Source organism: Dermacentor variabilis, chromosome 1 (assembly GCF_050947875.1).
Source record: "Dermacentor variabilis isolate Ectoservices chromosome 1, ASM5094787v1, whole genome shotgun sequence".
Taxonomy (NCBI): domain Eukaryota; kingdom Metazoa; phylum Arthropoda; class Arachnida; order Ixodida; family Ixodidae; genus Dermacentor; species Dermacentor variabilis.
The window spans coordinates 250647508-250667567 of NC_134568.1; the positions used below are offsets into that span (position 1 = coordinate 250647508).

Below are 20060 nucleotides of genomic sequence, written 5' to 3' on the forward strand. Positions count from 1 at the left end.
TATTTTTTTTCGGGTATGGACCATTGCTGATAATATTTTTCGTACCACTCGTCAACTTTTTTTACATCACTCGACTTGATGATATTTTTAAGCACTCTACACTACACTACACTACACGCCGCTATTTAGGGGTATGCGCCACTGCAACGAGCCACTTAAAACTTCCGCCTTAAAAGAAGGACGATGGATACCTACAAATACAAGAAAGAAATCAGGCGAGGAAAATATGTACGCTAACACAAAGGGCAGTGGCCTGGCTATTTGAGGCCCAAGCTGGCTGCTTGAGTACAAGAACATACCGGAGCTAATATTCGGAAAAGTATGAGGCATGTGTCTGCTGCAGCAAAAGTCCCGAAACGACTCAGCACATTGTAATGGAATGCTAAGACATTCTTCCAGCAAGGCCCGTAGGAAACGCCCACCTTCAATAAGCGCTTGGATTCAAAGTAAATGGAAGTATTATCTGGTAACCAGTCGAGCTAGACAACAGACGCTTAGACTATTGATGAAAAAACACACGGAATAGATTGGTAGAGCCGGAGTCATTACAGGCATGAGTAACTGTAAAATATAGAGATAGAGGTTTTATTGAACAAAGAAAAGATCGAGAGACAGGCATAATGCTAAACCGCGAGAAATGCAGTAAAACCTGATTAGCTCAAACAGGCTAGGAGGCCATTCGTCACCGCCCCGTTTCAAAGGGGATGCGAATACAATTCATCGATCATTATCAAAGCCGTCGAAGTCTCCAGTACTCAGGTATTTCGTAAACTAAATACGATTATGGACACGCTAAAACTCTGTAACAGCTCGCAAAAATAAACTTCAAGCAACGGACGGTCATAGAGCGCAACGCTACATGCAGTTTTAAGTCGACTACAGCAGGATTATATTATGCGTCACATATTTAGCGCACGCGCGCGCTAAATATGCGCACACGCACGCGCATGCACACACACACACACACACACACACACACACACACACACGCACGCACACACACACACACACACAAATATATTATTATTATTATTATTATTATTATTATTATTATTATTATTATTATTATTATTATTATTATTATTATTATTAACACCTTTTTCAGGAAGCCTATCAACAGAAAGTGGAGCTGGAAAAGCCCTAATGGTGAAACAGAATATGAAATTGATTTCATACTTTCTGCCGATCCCAGCATAGTGCAGGATGTAGAAGTGATAGGTAGGGTAAAGTGCAGTGATCATAGGTTAGCGAGGAGGGCTAGGATTCACCTCAATTTGAAGAGGGAAACAGTAAAATTGGTCAAGAAGAAACAGGCCAACCTAGAGGCAGTACGGGTAAAAACAGACAAATTCAGGCTGGTATTTGCAAACAAATAAGCAGCCTTAGAACAGAGACATGAAGATGACATAGAGGTAATGAATGAAACCGTAACTAGGCTGGTTTAAGAGGCAGCAATTGAAGTGGGAGGCAAGGCACCGAGGCAACCAGTAGGCAAGCTCTCCCAAGTAACAAAGGAACTAATAAAGGAACAAAAAAGAATGAAAGTGCCCAACTCAAGAGATTAGATACAAATCGCTAAACTGTCAAAACTGATCAACAAGGCTAAAATAAGTGATATTGGAAATTATAACTTGAGAAAGACTGAAGAAGCCATAAAAAATGAACGTAGCCTGAAATTAGTCAGAAGGAAACTTGGCATAGGACAAACCAAGCTGTATGGGCTGGAAGATAAGCAGGGTAATATTATCAGCAATCTCGAAGGCATAGTAAAAGCAGGGGAAGGATTCCTTAATGACCTGTACAGTACCCAGAGGAGCCACAATACCTCCATTCGAAGCAGCAATAAACAGGTTGCAGAGATCAGGTCAGAAGGGTCTTGCAAGACATGAAACGGGGAAAGCGGCAGGAGAAGATGGAACAGTCGATTTAATCAAAGATGGTGGAGACATAATGCTTGAAAAACTGGCGGCTCTCTATACGAAGTGTCTATCGACTACAGGCCCATTAGCTTACTCCCAGTATTATATGAAATATTTACCGAGATAATTTGGAATAGAGTAAGGGTAATAGTGGACTTTAGTTAAGAGAACAGGCTGACTTCAGATGGATCAGATCCATGTCATTAATCAGGTAATCGAGAAATCGGCAGAGTACAATCATCCTCTTTATATGGCTTTCATAGAATAAAGAAAGTCATCTGATTCAGTAGATATACCAGCAGTCATAGAGGAATTACGTAATCACGGAATACAGACCGCTTACCTAAATATCTTTGTAAATATCTACAGAGATCCCACAGCCACATTAATTTGACACAAGAAAAGTAGGAAGATACATATAAAGAAAGGGTCAGACAAGGAGACACAATCTCTCCGATGCTGTTACTGCGTGCACTCTTAGGCAAAGTTACACCCTTTGGGGTGTATTTCTGCCACAAAACAATCATCGTCATCTGCCTTGCTTGCGTTTCCTTTGTTTTTGTTGAAAACGCCACGCTAGTTACTTTCCTGTCGGGAATGCTATGTCATGCTGATCACGCGCATGCCGTTCGTTACTGGAAAGTACCGGGCTCGCCGCGTTAAAGTAAATGCGGACAAGACAGATGACGATTATCGTTGTGTGGCAAAAGGGTGTAATTTTGCTTAAGAGTGTGCTTGGAAGAAGTATTCAAGCTATTAAACTGGGAAGGCTTAGGAGTAAGGATCGACGGCGAATATCTCAGCAACCTTCTGTTTGCCGATGGCATTGTTCTATTCAGCAACACTGCAGACGAGTTACAACAAATGATTGAGGACCTTAACAGAGAGAGTGTAAGAGTGGCGTTGAAGATTAATATGCAGAAGACAAAGATAATGAATAACCGGGCAAGGGAACAAGAGTTCAGGACCGCCAGTCAGCCTCTAGATTCTGCGAAGGAGTGCGTTTACCTAGGTCAATTAATCATAGGGAACCCTGATCATGAGAAGGAAATTTCCAGAAGAATAAAAATGGGTTGGATCACATACGGCAGGCATTGTCAGCTCATGACTGGAAGCTTACCATTACCATTGAAAAGGAAGGTGTACAATCAGTGCATTTACCGGTGCTGACATATGGGGCAGAGACTTGGAGACTGACGAAGCTTGAGAACAAGTTAAGGACCGCGCATAGAGCGACGGAAGACCAATGGAAAGAGCCAGGCATAACTTTAAGAGACAGAAAGAGAGAGGTTTGGGATCAGAGAGCAAATGGGTATAGATGATATTCTAATTGACATTAAGAGAAAAAAATAGAGCTGGGCAGGTCATGTGGTGCGCAGGTTAGATAACCGTTGGACCATTAGGGTTATATTATAGGTACCAAGAGAAGGGAAGCGCAGTCGAGGCCTGCAGAAACAGGGTGGAGCGTTGAAATCAGGAAATTCGCGGGCGCTAGTTGGAATCGGTTGGCGCAGGACAGGGGTAATTGGAGATCTCAGGGAGAGGCGGTCGTCCTACAGTGGAAATAAGATAGGATTATTATTATTATTATTATTATTATTATTATTATTATTATTATTATTATTATTATTATTATTATTATTATTATTATTAAGGCATCAATGTTGCCGAATACGAGACCCTCGCTTTGTAATGAACGAGACGAAAGGAAACCGAGCAGCCCAATTTTTATTTGTTATGCGTATCCACCTGGAGTCTCGAATCCGGCAGCATTGATGCTTTCAGTTAGCGTGTGTGGGTTTATTGACCAGTTGATTGCAACTAAAAAGTTCAAGTACACGTGACGCCTCGGGGGGAAAGGATGTTCAACATCCACCGCCAAGGCTTGTGAGTGGTAGCGCTGGCTAACACTCCCAGGGTTAGTTCTAGTAGATAAACATAAATACCCCAGAAAGTGGATGGGAAATCGGTGCCGCGGCAGCTGAATTGGTAAGAGCATCGCGCGCGTAATGCGAAGACGTGGGTTCGTATTCCGCCTGCGGCCAGTTGTTTTTGCATCCCCTTTCATTATCAATTAATTTATTATTTCTTTAGTTCAATTACTAGGTAGAAATAATTTACCCTATGCTGTCCTTGGTGTCTTTGTTTGTTGGCTTATGATATAGCTAATAAAAATCGGGCACCCCAGTTTCCTTTATTTTCGTTCATTATCTACATCTGCAACATCACGGCGACGGGTGGCCCCAGTGGCGCATAATTTTAGACTGTACCAACTCCAGGATCGGCCCGCGAAAACGGCGAGATGAGCTATATTCGCAAAAACTGTATTGACTCGCCCAAGAACGATTCGCGTTGATGGTTCGCTGAGAGGGCGGTTCAGAGCAGTATTTCAGTGGCGTTTAATCAAATCGGCTAAAGAATGAAGATTTTGCATTTAAACAATACTTTAAATGTCGGTTAATTGTTTTTACAGCGAAGCTGTCTATGGCTAGCCGAGTAACCTATACGCTCAAAACTCCTCCGGCGCAACCTCATGCGTATGCGCAAAAAAACAATGGAGTGAGAGAGAGAAAGAGAGGCACGTGATTAGCCAACACCACGTAGATAGCACAAGGGCTGTTTACTGTGATCCACGAGGACACGCTACCTGGCCCGAAATTTTCACTTACAAGTCTGGCGTGATGAAAGCATTGGTCAAAATCGTTGTTGCCTGCTCGGGAGTACCTCCATCATATTCTATGGCTGTCGGCCCAGGTAACATGGCGTCATGGATCGGAGCGAAAAGGCCTTGTGCTATCTAGGTGGTGTTGGATTAGCTGCACCAATAGTGACGTTGTTTTTCTGCGTCGCAGCCCAGTGCGCGCACAGGAGTTTATTTCCGGCTCCGAAATGGTAGGCCATGCGTCATAGATACTCCTTAGGAGCAGGCAGTTTTCGATCAGCAACGCCCCGAGCAGAATCGGGAACGAGCTCGTCTACGCCGTGCCGATACTGCAACCCGGGCACAAGAACATGCTCGTGCAGCCGAATACAAGCAGCAACTGCGTACCGAGGATCCGGCAGCCTACCAAGCCGCCGTTTATTGAACCGCCGTGATTAACCCAGTGATAAACACCGGGGCCGCACGTTTCACCTTCACTGGTTAACCATTTGTACGGAGTGTTTGGGAGTTTACCTTATTTAAATTAATGTCTTAGGGCTATAGGCCTCGTGCACCGCCTATAGAGGCGCCACTGATAGCCACCTAGCGGGCGCTCCCAACAGTACGCGCGGGAGCAGTAGCAGACGACAACGCTTTGCAGTAAGGGTGACTGAAGTTCGCGGCTGCGATTTGTCCTTTGTTCGGGCTCCAGACTGCTTCTTCTGCGGTGACAGCTGTAGGGAAGACGCAGACCTCTGTGGGAGCGGGTACGAACACGATGTTACCGGTGTTTGGGACAACATGGTCCACATACGCGCCAGGTGCGTCCCGCAGACAAACGCCATAAAGACCATTTACATGAAGTGGAGCTCATGTGAACTATCCGACAAATTTTGTTGACTAATGCAATGTCTCGACCGTGTCTTTTTTTTTAAATTCTACCCTTGCCGTAATGCAGCTTCTGTACCTCAATAATAAGCACCCGTCGTTAGTGCAGACTTAGAAAACAAATCCGCACGGTGCGATGTCTGCATATGCCGTTGTGATTTTTCTGCCGATGAATACATGTGACGCCGCCGAATAAGTCTAGTCAAAGTCGCCTGAAGAAGAGTAATTGCGAATTTATTGATAGAAACGCGTACACTATAGTCAACGAAGCCACCAAACGCACGGGTTAATAAAAGCGCGTGTTAGCGCTGTACCGCCGATGAACTCCCGTTCGCGCTGCAGTTTTTGCAATTTTAAATTCCCTAAGGGAGCTGCTTGGAAACGTACAAAGCTGTAGTCTGACTAACTTTTCAGTACTTTCTTTAAATGTTACTAGAGAGAGGTGCCACATGATATATTTAAAGGCAGAACCGCGCCAGTCAAAGTAGATCCAGCGCTGGCGGCATGGCCGGGTTTAGTCCTATGCGGCGTAAGCATAATAATAAATAATTCAGTTGAGTACAAAATTCACTTGCAAGAAGCGACTACGTTGTGAAACAAATCACTCAGCGTGTTAAGTCTGCTCAGACAGCATCAAGGTGTGATGACTTACCAAACGTGACGCGAACTATTCAGCGAAAAATGGAACAAAAATACCATAAGCAGCAACTATTAGCAATTCTCGCCCTGAGCTACCTATTTTCTAAACACATTTCCCAAAAAAACCACAATATCTAAGATGCCCTCGGGCGAAATGAATAAAGCTGTTAGAGAAGCACTTGCTTGGTGTCATTCCGACAAGACACAGCGTGATTTATACCCTTTACAAACGAGGCAGGGTGAAAACCTCGCAGCTAAAAAGAATCAACAAGAGTTATGCATGAAGCAACTAGCAACAGTTAAACATGTGCGAAGCCACGCATAATATAGATGTAAAAACATGAAGTACGCGACAGCTGGTGCGAGGATTTCCCGGGCCACATAAAACTAACAATTTCAGTTCTTGCAAATTTCTGTAGCTTTAACATACAACACAATGCGCTCATGCAGTCGTGCTGCCTAGCTAGCCCAGCGCGGTGAAGAAGCGGAAAACAATATAAGCGGCAAACGGCATTCCGAACTTTAGCGAAATGCCTTTAAACCGCATGTTGCACTGCAGACGAACTTCGTCGCTTACGCGTCTATCTACGATCGAGTAAAAAAAAAAAACACCGAAGCGACAAAGGAAAAGATGAGAACAAGAAATCTCTCGCCGAAGCGACGATCCATTGCCACCGTTGCTCCTGCTGTTGAGGCTTTGTGGGGAATAATTAGAACCGTTATCGCCGGCACGCTTTCGCCGGTATTTGAGCACCCCACCCTGCAACAATTCTTCTTCGACATTCCTTGAACCTTTGGCCATCCCACACATGCGAAGGGTGTTGCCTATTTTGCTCTGAAAACACAAATAAGACGGGGAAGCACTATCAGCGACGCAACAAACTACGGCGTGCTACGGCGCGCGGCTCGCACCTCTCCCGTGCGTTCTGCGCAAGGCCGCCACCAGTGGCGCGGCCATCGGCGTGCACACCGCGTATAGTAACAATATACCTTGAGTTTCTCAAGAGCACAAAAGAACTATACTCAATCGGTTGCATTCTCGTACCGCAAACCTGGATACCTTCAGAAATAACAAAAGTTAGCTGAAACGCCGTGTAATACTTGTGAAACGGTTACTACCAGAGTTTGCAACTCGACACAAGTTTATTGGAAGGACAAGAAAAAAATGTCTGGGCATATGTTTTATATTGCCCCAATATAGTTTCTTTCCACACAGAATATAATTTTGTATCTCTTGCCTTTCCCACTTCTTTCTTCAATTCGGCGCCGCTGCAGACATCTGGCCAGTGCTGCCAAGCGGCATATTAGCTCTGTCCTACCATAACTATACCTCCTGCCCTATTTCTTATCGTACGCAGAACTATAGAGCGCCATAACCTTTGTCTGGAAGAGCTCAAGAAGTCTTCCAGCTGCCAATCGCTGTCAGAAATCCAAGCAAGTCTCGACTACCTAACCAACGAGCTGCATTCGGCTCCCGGCATGCAATGCTCGAAAGCGCAGTACAAACGTTCCGGTAAGTGGATTGTTGCGTTTCGCATTTGTCGAGTCCGATTGTGCCGCTTCGTTAAACACGCTTCTATTGCCACTTCTGACAGGAAAAATACGGTTCCGTAGTAACGAACCAAAATGCCACTTACGTGAATACGCCGGAACATTCTTTACTTGCGGCACAATTTTCCTAATGAACACGTTTCCAACTCCTCCGAGCAAAGATGAAGATTGCAGGTAAGCATACTGATCTCAATGAAAACTTCATTTATTACAACAACGCACATGATTGGCAACTCTGCAAGCGCTACCTTGATTAAGTAAATCTCCACACGTCACGTGCACTAGGCAGAACACACACACGACGGGCTTGTGTCCATGCGTTTGTGCGCTTTCTCGTGTCCGCGCCGTGGAACGCTTTGCTTGTTAACACCATGTTGAACCATGCATGCCGTGCTTCTGGTTCTTTAAGATCGCAATAACCCCATAAGGTAATGTCACCAGGAGTAGTGACGAACAAGATATAGATCTATGTGTAACTATCGATGAGCTTAGAATGGCCTTGCAAGACATTTTTTGGGGAAATGCACGAGTAGATGCGATACCAGTCGAGTTAACCAAATTGTACCAAGTGTACCTCAAGTTACAAGAGAGCAATCGGAAGAACAAACGCAAAGAAACTAGGATCTGGAGTGGGTGGTGTAAGAATGCGCAGCTCAGGGCGCCATGCTTTTAGCGCTATCAGACCCGTGGTAGTCTGCGGTATAGCTTGCAGAGCATCAGGAGAGGGACACTTACAATCCGGATATTTTTAATGCGTAAGTATTGTTCGGCGAGTACCTGAGCAAAATCTGCCTGTCATGTGAGAAGTGTAAAGCCTTGTACCTGCACAAAAATGAATAATTTACGAAGTTCAGACATTTAATCGTTATGATAGCGTAAATGTAGCTGATTGATACATTTATAAGCGATAAGGAACTATTGAAAGAAAAAATAAAATAAAAATAAGATTGATCAGAGAGAAAACCGTTCTCTTCAGGCCGCCTTGAAAGCTCACTTTCTGGTATGACGCGTGGTGCGCAGAAAAGCCTGCTATGAGGCTACTGAGTATAAAAATAAGGCTAACTGATTGGTGCATGTGATAACAGTATCATAATAAACATAGATTGGTGGACTTACAAAAACTGGTGACGTCGACGTCGCCGTGTCACGGTGGTGATAGAAAATTAAAAAAAAAAATTAGATTAAGAAGAATGAGAAAAAAAAAACAGCTTTGCTGAAACCATTTTTATTTCTTTATTTAATTCATTGCATACACACAGTACACAATACTGTTTGGACCCATAGCCTTGGCGGCTAGTTTGTTGTCCAATAACAAAATAGACATAAGAAAAGCGTACTTATTGTACGAGACAACTTAAACACACGTTATTAAAGCATTTTTACAGGGAAAATATAGGATAAACAAAAGACTATGTTATGACAGCAGAGGATAAAAATACAAAAGATCCTGCGATCATTCATGAAAGAAGTATTTTACCAATTGTAGAAAGTTTTGGCTAGTCTTTACACTGAGTGGGAGTGCGTTCCATATAATAGCACCGTTGAATTCCCCGAGTCTCCGTCCATATACATTGTGACATGATGGTAAGTTAATACAGTTGTTAGTAGCTCCCCCGTGTTTCATGCCGGAAAATTAGATATTGTGGTAGGTCGCGGATAATTAAAACATATTATTGCATTAGCTGCGTCAGCAACTTTTACTTTATACGCGTGGCTGAACGGCAGAGCAAGAAGCAATTGAAAGAGAGCTTTACTTGGATCATTATGTTTAGAAAAGGTAACTATTCGAAGTGCCCGTTTTTGAAGGCCAACGACAGGCTCTACATAGGTTGTGTACGTACTTCCCCAAGACTCTAAGCGATAATAAAGGCGCCTCTGTATAAAAGCATAGTATCCGTAAAACTTGAGGGTCAAAACACTGATGGACTTCTAATACATGACAAACATACGCCAATTTGGAACAAACCTTACCAATTCGATATTTCCAATGCATATCAGATTCAAACCAAACACCTAGATACTTGTAGCGGCATGCTCTGTTCAACTGGACATCATTCAAAAATATAGACACGGTGTCACAATTCGTTTCCTTCCTCCTGGAATGGAAGACTACAAAACTGGCTTTGTCAATGTTAAGTGTGAGCTGATTCTGCGTGAACAGTTTCTCGACACGACTGACTTCTTGATTTATTTTGCCCTGCAGTTCTTCAGTAGTGTCCCCCACAAAAAATAAAGCCGTATCATCCGCGTATAATAAAACTTCAGAGCACGTTAACACCAAGGGAAGATCGTTGACGTATAGGGAGAAGAAGACGGGCCCAAGAACTGAGCCTTGCGGAACGCCCATCGAAACACTATGTGAGGCTGACATGAAGCTATTAATTACAACATACTGCTTCCGCTCCGAGAGATAACTATTTATCAGATCTGATATTCTTCCCCTAAAACCATAAGTATACTGTTTATGCAGTAATATTATACGATTAGCCGTATGAAATGCTTTTTTTCCAAGTCCAGAAAAACAACGGCAATCTTATTATCATGTAATGCTGTATTAATCAATTGTTTAAGTGCAAGAACTGCAGATTTTTGGATCTGTGAGGACGAAACCAATGCTCATTAGCACAAATAATATTAGATTTACCTAAAAATTCCTGCATGCGTATACAAATTATTTTCTCAAACCAAGTATTATGCTCAGAACAGATATTGGTTTATAGTTGCTGGGGGCAGAAAGATCTCCTTCCTTATAAATTGGTACTACCTTTGCTACTTCGAGGGCGTCAGGGTATTTTCCCGTTGTGACGGCGTTCCAGCTGAGTCAATTGATCGCTTTGAAGGGGTCATGCCAGCTTCCTGGCAACTGATCTCCACACCGTTCAGTACACGGATTTCATTTCTTTGGCACCGGAAAAGCGATGAGTAGTCATGCATAAGCTAGGAAAATCAAGTAGCTAAAAGCTAGATAACAGCCGAGCCAATAATGCTTACGCATTAGTGTACAATTCTCAGAATTTTTGTAGCATTTTTCTAGTGAGACCCAACAAGTGAAGTGGGCGGTACCATAATTGTAAATAAACAATTATTTCTTGTGATGCAAGTTTACCTGAGATGTCTTTGTGTTTAACATGCTTTTAAAGCATTTCAGATCATTTTACATAATTTTTTTAATGGGCCATTTTGGTAGCATTTCTCGAACAAAAAAATATGAGGCCTTAATGCTTAAAAGGTATTTTTAAAACATTGACCTAGATACGCCAGCTAGGTCACTGTAAGCATTATTATTATTTGTTTTGAACACATATACACAATTAACAGGAAAGGGAAAGTGAGGAGCAGGCTGGCAAAATGGCTAATGGTAGCCAACAGCAATGCGATCGAAAGGTTAAAAACACCTCCTCCTTATATTATGGTATGTTATTGCTCTTTATTGCCCACTTTTACACACCCTGCGCTTCGGGCGCTCCTGATTGCTCGCGAACATTACTGTGCAGAAACAGGAGGATAGCCACGTTTTATGGCATATTGACGCCAGCGACGGGGGTATTACTTATTCGGCCGAATTTATAACAGAAGCATCACATTAGTTGCATGTTTGTAATGGAATGTAATGGCATGTTGTAATGTTAAAGTTTACTTAAATTCGATCCTAAAAATTAACACATATTTTGCCGAAGATATAGTTACTGAAGGCCTTCAGAAACGGCCCAGGCGGCACGAACGCAGAAAGATTTGGACGATCAACAAATGTACATTTTTCCTGTTAAATCTTAAGTTTGATTTAGCCTACAATTTCCCGTACTATACGTACAAGTGGTTGTCTTCATAAGATTCATATCAGTTTCTTTCTAGCCATACAATGAAGTACATTATTTTTTAACGCAATATAATAAGTTCTCGAACTTGTGTGTAGGCGTTATTGTGAAAAACTCGGCCTATCATCTTGAGGACACTTTTTTCACTTATCATCTTATTGTCCGTGAGAACACAAAGTTACGTTCGTGCACCACACAGGTGTAAACTAATAGAGAGCAATATCAACTTAAAAAGGTGCTCTTTCTTAGTTTGCCTTAAATGTGCACCTACGCTGAACAACGCCATGGTTTAAATTTTCTCATGGTTTTTCTTTTAGTTTGTTTTGGTTTGTTTGCATGAGATCGCTGGGATAAGACGAATGCATAATCTGTGTGCTTCTGCATAAATTTTAGTTTGAAGTGAGCACCTGTCCCATGCATATCTTTTCTTGGTCCTCGTCTTTCTTGTGCAGTTCATTAGGCATAAAAATTTACTTTAGCAAAATGGTTACCACGATATTTTCTAATGCATATTCAACCTTCAAGTTTACTTAATCCTCCAAGGGCGTGAAATTAACACGGTTTCATGAGTACAAGTACATTGTAGTTGTTTCCACCTATAACCACTCATGATCCAATGACATCAATTATATGACCGATAAGTACCTCAGGAAGCAGGGTCCGCCCCCCCCCCCCCCATTTTAGGAGCACCAAAACACACTAAACTCTATGAAGTCCCTGATACAGTCTGTGTTTGGGTATGCTGCTGCTGTTTGGTGTCCCCGCAAGCAACATGAAATTAATGCGTTTAAAATTTGTTTTAATGAAGGCAGTTCGCGCAGCCTTTCAGCGCTATGAAAGCGCGTTTTCTCTATCTACGGCCCTAGTCCTTCTAAAAATAACCTCTGTCTGTGAGCGCCGAGGTAAGCAGTAATTAAACACGCTACACTGCATCACCAATTCCTCTCGCCTGTCAAACATCTTTTTAACGTTCGCCAAGACATCAGCCTCGAAGCCATCATAAATTAACCAGTACACATACCGATATCTTCACGCGCTAAAACCTTCAAATTACTTTCTCAGCGGCGGTACTCGTTCTTTTCCGCTCGCTAACTTTGTATTGACACTTAGGAACATGTAATCATGCTTTTAAGTGCTTTACTTTTTATCGTACTTGTTTCACCTTTGCTTGAGCTGTCGGTTTTTACACCTCCTTTTTATTTTGGGAAAACACAGGGAAGGCGGGACATGGAAATTGGAGACGATGAGAAAAACGAGAACAAGGTAAAAGCGGGAGCGAACATTTCGACAAGTGGACTTGTCTTTTTCAAGGGCTTGACCAAGATAAAACCACTTGTAGAGAGGTTGGCTCCCGCTTTTACCTTGTTCTCGTTTTGCTCATCGTCCTTTTTATTTTGTTCTTTCTATGTAAGCACTCCCATTCCTGGAATAGTTGTGTTAAAGGAGTAGTATGTAAAAATAAATTAAATAAAGGGTGCTAAGTTTGTCCCATGGCAACACTCCTACCTTTAAGGTGTATAGTTGTTGAAAGTTCTTTTATTTTTTCGGCCGACTTTTTGTGGAAAGTAAGCATGAGCATAGCTAAGACAGACAACACAAAAACTGCACCAAAGGAAACTTCAAATGGCTCCGCTGTCAAGCTCTCGTGTCATATTTTTCAGTGCGCACTAGGTGGTCACAATTATAACACTGCCTGCAGCTACGACTTCCCTCATCACAGGCGTAGTCTGACCTCGCTGTCATGTACAACAAAATATGTGCAGCCGTAAAGGTAAATGTGTTAGTTATGAGACAAACAAACACTCTTAAAGTGTAAAACATTTGAGATTGTACGAGCTTTTCTTCGCGTTGCCTTTTCAGCCGAGCAAACGCGTTCCTCGCTTGAGACGTTCTCGTATCAGTGGCCTTCAAACAGGGGTACGTGAAGGTATAGACGCGAAGCAGTTAATCTCCCTGAAGCCACTTGCTTACATGGCTGCATGAGGAGGCAAAATTGGGACACGTATGACCTACTCTGTACTCGCAACACGCAGATTACGCATTTCCTGGAATCGGTGAAGGATCGTGTTGTAACACGACAGAAGCTCGCATCGTTCAATGGAAATAACGCTATGATAGTTTCTTTGATCATTCTTGCGTGTGAATGAAACAAGCGTGACTCACGGCCGTGCCAGTGCCGGCACTCGCCTACTAGTACTCTTAACGACTACCACATCTAGTTTACACTAATGGCCATGGTTCCTCCTGCAGGTTCTACAACCAGTATCTGAAGTGCTATTCCCTCCTGATTCCTTGCTCCAGCCCGACCGACATTAAGTCAGCAATAATGAGGTTTTCACAAATACTGACGGAAGGCTACGAGGATAAGTGCAGGGGTGTCAACTTGACCGGTGAGTGGTGCCTCGGTGGCAGAGCTGAGAGAGCTATTCTTACGTTTATTCTGAGCGTTTATTTGTTCCTACGCTTGGTCTGATGGCAAAGACTGGCAAAGCTCAAGGAAAAGAGAAAATGAGCTCAATAGCCCCATAGCCTTTACCTGTCTCTTTCTCTCTCTGTTCTTCCTCCTTAAGTTATCACCACGGAAAAGGTTAGAATTTTCACATGGGCAAATGTTCGAAGCAAAATAAAAATATCGGCAAATACAGAACGCAATAGCTCAAGAGAATAAATGAAAAATATTCGCCGGAAGGTATGCGACATTCAGTTGGACAATGCCACAAAAAATGCTTAAGTCGTATTATATCTGCTCAAAAAAAAAGAAAAGAGAGAACGACGTCACAAAATTAAGATTTCGATAGAAAGACGGAAGGAAGAAGAAAAACGCCCGTCTGCTGTGTTTGGGCTGCACGTTAAAGAACCTCATGTGGTCAAAATTAATCAGGAGTCCCCTAATACGACGTGTCTAATAATCACATCGTGGTTGTGGCATGTAAAACCCCAAAATTTAATTTCATCATTTTAGGCACGTCGTAAATGTTGCCTTTTTCCGCCGACAAAGAACTGCTCTTAATATATGCTCCCTTTGGTAGTCAAAACTACCTGAAATGTTCGTTTTCCTATAGAGCAATAACGCAATGGAATAATCTTTTTATGCTAGAGCTTTACAGCCTTCTCTGAATTTGCTTAAACCTCTCAAATAGTGATTAATTTGTCGTGGCACGTTTTGCTCGTTTTCCCGGATGCGTGTTGCTGCACTTATGCGCTATGGTTCTCTGACACTACCTGTAGTTCTTGCTCCTTTTTCCGAAAGAGTCGAAATCAGGCGGCCGTTATTTAAGACCGAGAAAATCCCCTTCCGAGATTGCAGTACGTACCTACAACAAAAAAAAGAAAAAGGAAGAAAAAAGAAACACGTTAGGATAACATATAGCAAGACGTCATTAGCGGTACGCTACTGTGTGTTGTCTGATTGCAAAATTTAGCACCGAGATCCGCAATAAAACAAAACTTGGCCTAGTCAATGTCGCAGTCATAGAAGGGAAAGAATCGCCAAAGTTTCTCTAGCGCTACCACAACGCATCCCTGTATTCAAATTCAGGTTGGAATTCACAATATGCGTGCCCCGGAAACTTTCTCGGTACCGTGTCCGCTACAGAAAAAATTCACTGACCATTACGATACACCCTAATGCGAAATTTGAGTGCAGCTCTATACGTGTTCTCACTTCGTGATATATTGGCTGGCGCGGACAATCCATCTCGTGCGGCACACTGCAAACGCAGCGAAGTGTGGCGCGACTGCCTCGCTAATTGGGAGATCGCGAGAGGCAGTGCGTTGGTGAGGCGTGGGCGTGATTGACAGCAGCCGCCGCAGAGAGAATTCCGCTCATGCAGGGCTTTGTTTCCATATATGGCATCGGCTGACGCGCTTGTGGCATACCATCGGTGAACAGACGACTGCGCGCTACTCTGGCGCCATCTCGTAGAGGTCGTCGCCGCAGAGCCCGTCTTGCGCGACTCTACGCTTTTCTTCTCACGCTTTCGCCATGCCCTCCTCCTCCACTTTCGGCCTCGCGCTCTCTTCATTATCGCTGTCTTTCATACCCCGCTGCGCTCCGCGTTCGCTCTTGTATCTTTCGATGTCCTCGTTCGCTCGGTTACGCCTAGGGCCGACACTGAAGGACGACGCTGAGGGACGCCGACCCTAAACGCAGGAACGGGCGCCTAAGAACTGCGCTCTAAAACAACGCTTTATGCAAGCGCACGTGCAGAAACACATTGTTTACTGAAATCGTTTCTCTAGCTCGCCGTTTTAAATATTTTCCCTATTTCGACAGCTAGGCTTCCAAATAAACAAAACCAACAAGCCGGTAAGCGCGCCCCCTTCCATTCGTTTGTCAGACGGTGTTGCTATAAGTTATTTTTATAACAATAGCCAATAGCCCAGAAGCAGGCGCTGCGTCGAGCGCTAATTGTTCTATTGGCACTTGTCAAGGCTGAAGAAATTGTTTGTTGTTGTTGTTGTTTTAATTATCTTACTCGTGGAGGCGACTGCCTACAGTCGTTCGTTTACGTGTCACGGCACTCCACAATCCACAGTATTGGACAAAGCAGAAGCAACAGTCAACAAAGCTTACATTTCTACTAAATATAAGAAATAGATAAACTTAATGTAGAAATGATGATGAACAGGATTATACCTATATAGAATACTATATGAAAATCGACGGTTCTCACTCTACGTTTACATTCCATTCAATTTCTCAGCGAGAAAATGCGTTAAAATTGTGCTTTAGGCACATTATCACTTGAAACAATAACTCGTATCACAACCCTTATCCCCCTCCACTTGTTCATAACATTGAGCTTTAAGTGCGAAATTTCGCTATGCCACAGATAAGATATTCTCGTTAACCTGTGATAAAACGACATTAATAATGTAAGTCGTCGATATACCGAATAAAAAAGTTTGTCTCATATAATGCGGCTAGCCCTCGAATATTTCGTGGTGGAAGATGAATTGTGCGCGCTTCAGGAACTAAACAACAAAACGTTCCTTTTTTTTTTTTCACAGTTAGGAAAGACTTGCGTGTTCACCCAGCTTTAGCTTAGTTCCGGTGCGGCCCCGTGAAAAGGTGCAAGTGACGGAGCGACTTGCAAAAGCGATGTTTCTTCTGACTACCCGCCATGGCAGCTCGGTATTTGTTCACTGAGTGTTTGGCTGCTGAGCTCGAAGTCGCGGGTATGATTCCCGTTCGCTGTGGCCGCGTGTCGATGGAGGCGAAGTGCAAAACGCTCGCGTACTTTGATTTAGGCGCAACTTGAAGGGCCTAAGATGGTCAAAATTATTCTGTAGCGCTCCGCTCTGCGGCGTCGCTGAAAGCTTCAGAGTTGTTTGAGACGCCATACCACCTGAATCTATGATTCTTCTAACTACTATAGTGAGATGAGTCATTGAAGCAAGCGTTCAAGGCACGAACTTCAATGCAGCATTGGCCCGCGGTGGGCCTGCTCCCCATCACACGTAACCAAAGCTTCCTTAGCGCTCAACATTGAATTGTTAGCGCTTGGTATTGAACTCTGGTTTGAGGATTTCAGTTTGCAAACATCCTTTTGTATTCGTTCTGCTCTATGCTTTTGGTAGACAATCAAGTTGCCTTCGCTAAAGAAATTCATCCTTCTTTTTGCAGACACTTGTGACAAGTTGGTTTTGATAAAGAACTTCTTCTCTTGCGGTCTGACGTACTACCAGTCGTACAACGAGTTCGGCTCAACGTACCTTGTTAATCAGCCACACGTTTGCAAGTACGTCGCACGCGTCATGATTTTTGAGCCCGTTCCGATTCCTGTATGTGTCCATGTTTACAGGCTTTTGGAAGATTTTCACAACTGCAGCTATGAATCTGTATTCAAGAACAGACCGAACTGCAAGGAGACTGCGGCGTTGTTTGATAACATCAAGAAGGTCAGGGACTATGTGACCAAGGTGTTCAACCGCAAGCACAAATCAGATTGCAAAGCTCCTGCAGGTGACGTCCATTCGACCATTGTCTTACTCACATCATTTCTAATATCAATTCCTCGGTTGCCAACCGCGAGGGAACCGATAATTAATGCTACAAAATTCAAGTTCAAAGAACCATGACCACGAATAAGTAACACTTCGCTGCGTGTTTTCGTCGCAGGTTGGATGAACTTGTGGCGTGAAGGTGAATTCATCTTCTACCATCCCCCACCCCTTACGACAGGGACAAGCAAAATAATACAGGCTACAGTGACGCTGTTGAAGATAAATCATTAGCATCTGGCCCAATTTCCTATGCTAATAAGTGAAGGTTGACTGCCCGGCACTAATCCTTAAGTGTGTGCGAACATGTGGCGGTTTCGTGCGTAAATATAGTGCTATTCACGAAAGGCAGTGGCTTTCGCGTCAGCGCATGCAGGGCGCCCTATTAGGAACTATAGATTGCAAATTTTATCTACTTGGCGCCCGGTGGGCACCGGAGTTTTTCGTGTGGACCAAACCGCTACAGTATTTTGAGACGCTCTCGATGTCTACCTGTCATCTGTTGGTGAACTATAAAAACGTACGGCGCCAAGCACGGAGTACTAAAGCAGGTCTACGACTGACAGTGAGCAGTGTGTTGTCTTGTTCTTGTGTTACGCGTTTTGCCCTGCTCCCACGTATGTCCAAAAAACACGCTCTGGTTCGATTCTCATCTTTATTTCGCTCTATTTTCTGTGACTGCCCAGACAAAGACAAGCGGCGCGTCTACTTGGGACTGGAGCGGCAGACCACGTGCGATCAATTCAAGGCCATCAAGAAGCTCGTGCTGTGTGGCGTTACCTTCCACAGGATGCTTGTGTCTCTCGACAATGGAACGCATCTGAAGGAAAACCGAACAGAAGTCTGCCCGTAAGCCACCCGTGAAATACAAAGTTGTGGCAGCGCCTGCACCACGGACACGGGATTTTTTTAAGATATACTTAGGGGAACGTTGCATTGGAGCAGAAGCTTTTAAATGCGCTCTGTGGAGTCAATTCATTTCAGTTCATTCCATTTATTCCACCTCGAATGCCCGCAGGCATAAATTGGGAGGACGGGGGGGGGGGGGGGGGGGGGGGAGGCGTCGTGAATACAGCAGTACATGTAGATTAGCAGGATTCACACTTTACAGCGTACCCCGTGTAATTTTAGCGAAACTTTCACAATGTCCAAATGCCACGTAGCTGGACAGAACCAAAGTAATGTTCTGTGTCGTCACTTGGAGATACCCAAATTATTATTTGCATTCCTCCTAATTATATAATTAGCCTTAATTAATTAATTAACTTCTCATATATTATCATTGCATGAAAAGTGTCAATGAGAAAAATGTAGAGCAACATGAGAAACTCCCGATCCAGCTTTCTGTTCCTCAATATGTGTTTTATAAAAGTGTTTTTACAAACATGAAAGCCCGCGAATGCACAAAAAATTACCACGCGACTGGCCGCTTGCGGCACTGTGCGTGTATTCGCGGGCTTCTTTTACGTTCGGAAAAAACATTACGTAGGACGTATCGAGCAAGGACGTATAAAGCTCTATCTGGAGTTCGTGTTGCTCTACATTTTATCACTGACACATCGATAGGACCGAATAGTGTAAAGGTTGTATTTAAAAAAACCAGCCAAAAAAAGACTGCACACAGGAAACATACAAGACAGGAAGTGCCTCTTTCCTGTGATGTACGTTTCCTGTGTGCGTCTTTTTGTGGCTGGTTTTTTCTAATCTACAGTGTACCAACTAGCCCAACAACGTGCTTTAGTGTAAAGGTTCTTTCACTTTAATTATTATTATTTATTATCATTCGTCCTGCCAAGTGGCGAATATTGGGAATCGTAAGGGACACAAACTTCCTGCAAGCGTGTTTGTGTCATCATTAACCTATTTTATGTCCACTGCAGGAGGAAGGCTCCTGTCCTGCGCCAACCGATTCCAACTAGCGCCTATAAATTTCTTAATTTCATCACCCCACGTAGTCTTCTACCGTCCTCAACTGTGCTTCCCTTCTCTTTGCACCCATTCTGTGACCCTAATGGATGGTCCACCGGTTATCTAACCTACGGATTATATGACCTGCCCAGCTTCATTTTTTCTCTTAATGCGAACTAGAATATCGGCTATCCCCATTTGCTCTCTGATCCACACCGCTCTCTTCCTGTCTCTTAACGATACGCCTAACATTCTTCGTTCCATCGCTCTTTGCGCGGTCCTTAACTTTTTCCGAGCTTATTTGTCAGTGTCCAAGTTTCTGCCCCATATGTTAGCCCCGGTAGAATGCACTGATTGTATACCTTTCTTATATAATGGTAAGCTTCCAGTCAGTATCTGACAATGTCTGCCGTATGCGCTCCAACCTATTTTTGTTCTTCTGTAAATTTGATTCTCATGATCAGGGTCCCCTGTGAGTAATTGACCAAGGTAAACGTACTGCTTCACAGACTCTAGAGGCTGACTGGTGATCCTGAGCTCTTCCTACCTTATCCGGTTATTGATCATTATCTTTATCTTCTGCATATTAATCTTCAACCCCACTCTTACACTCTCTCTGTTAAGATCCTAAATAATTTGTTGTAACTCGTCCCCAGTGTTGCTGAACAGCACAATGTCATCCGCAAATGGAAG

The 20060-nt window shown here is 43.5% G+C and overlaps 1 protein-coding gene across 1 annotated transcript in view; it reads left to right on the forward strand.

The window, feature by feature from the left end:
* The window catches only part of LOC142573264 (uncharacterized), a 42955-nt gene that overhangs the window by 15447 nt on the left and 7448 nt on the right, over positions 1 to 20060 (forward strand). Inside the window, exons 10-15 of the mRNA XM_075682885.1 lie at positions 7446 to 7600; positions 7683 to 7812; positions 13704 to 13843; positions 17083 to 17197; positions 17261 to 17421; positions 18146 to 18308. Of these exons, the coding sequence (XP_075539000.1) occupies positions 7446 to 7600; positions 7683 to 7812; positions 13704 to 13843; positions 17083 to 17197; positions 17261 to 17421; positions 18146 to 18308 (864 nt within the window). The remainder of the gene's footprint in view (positions 1 to 7445; positions 7601 to 7682; positions 7813 to 13703; positions 13844 to 17082; positions 17198 to 17260; positions 17422 to 18145; positions 18309 to 20060) is intronic.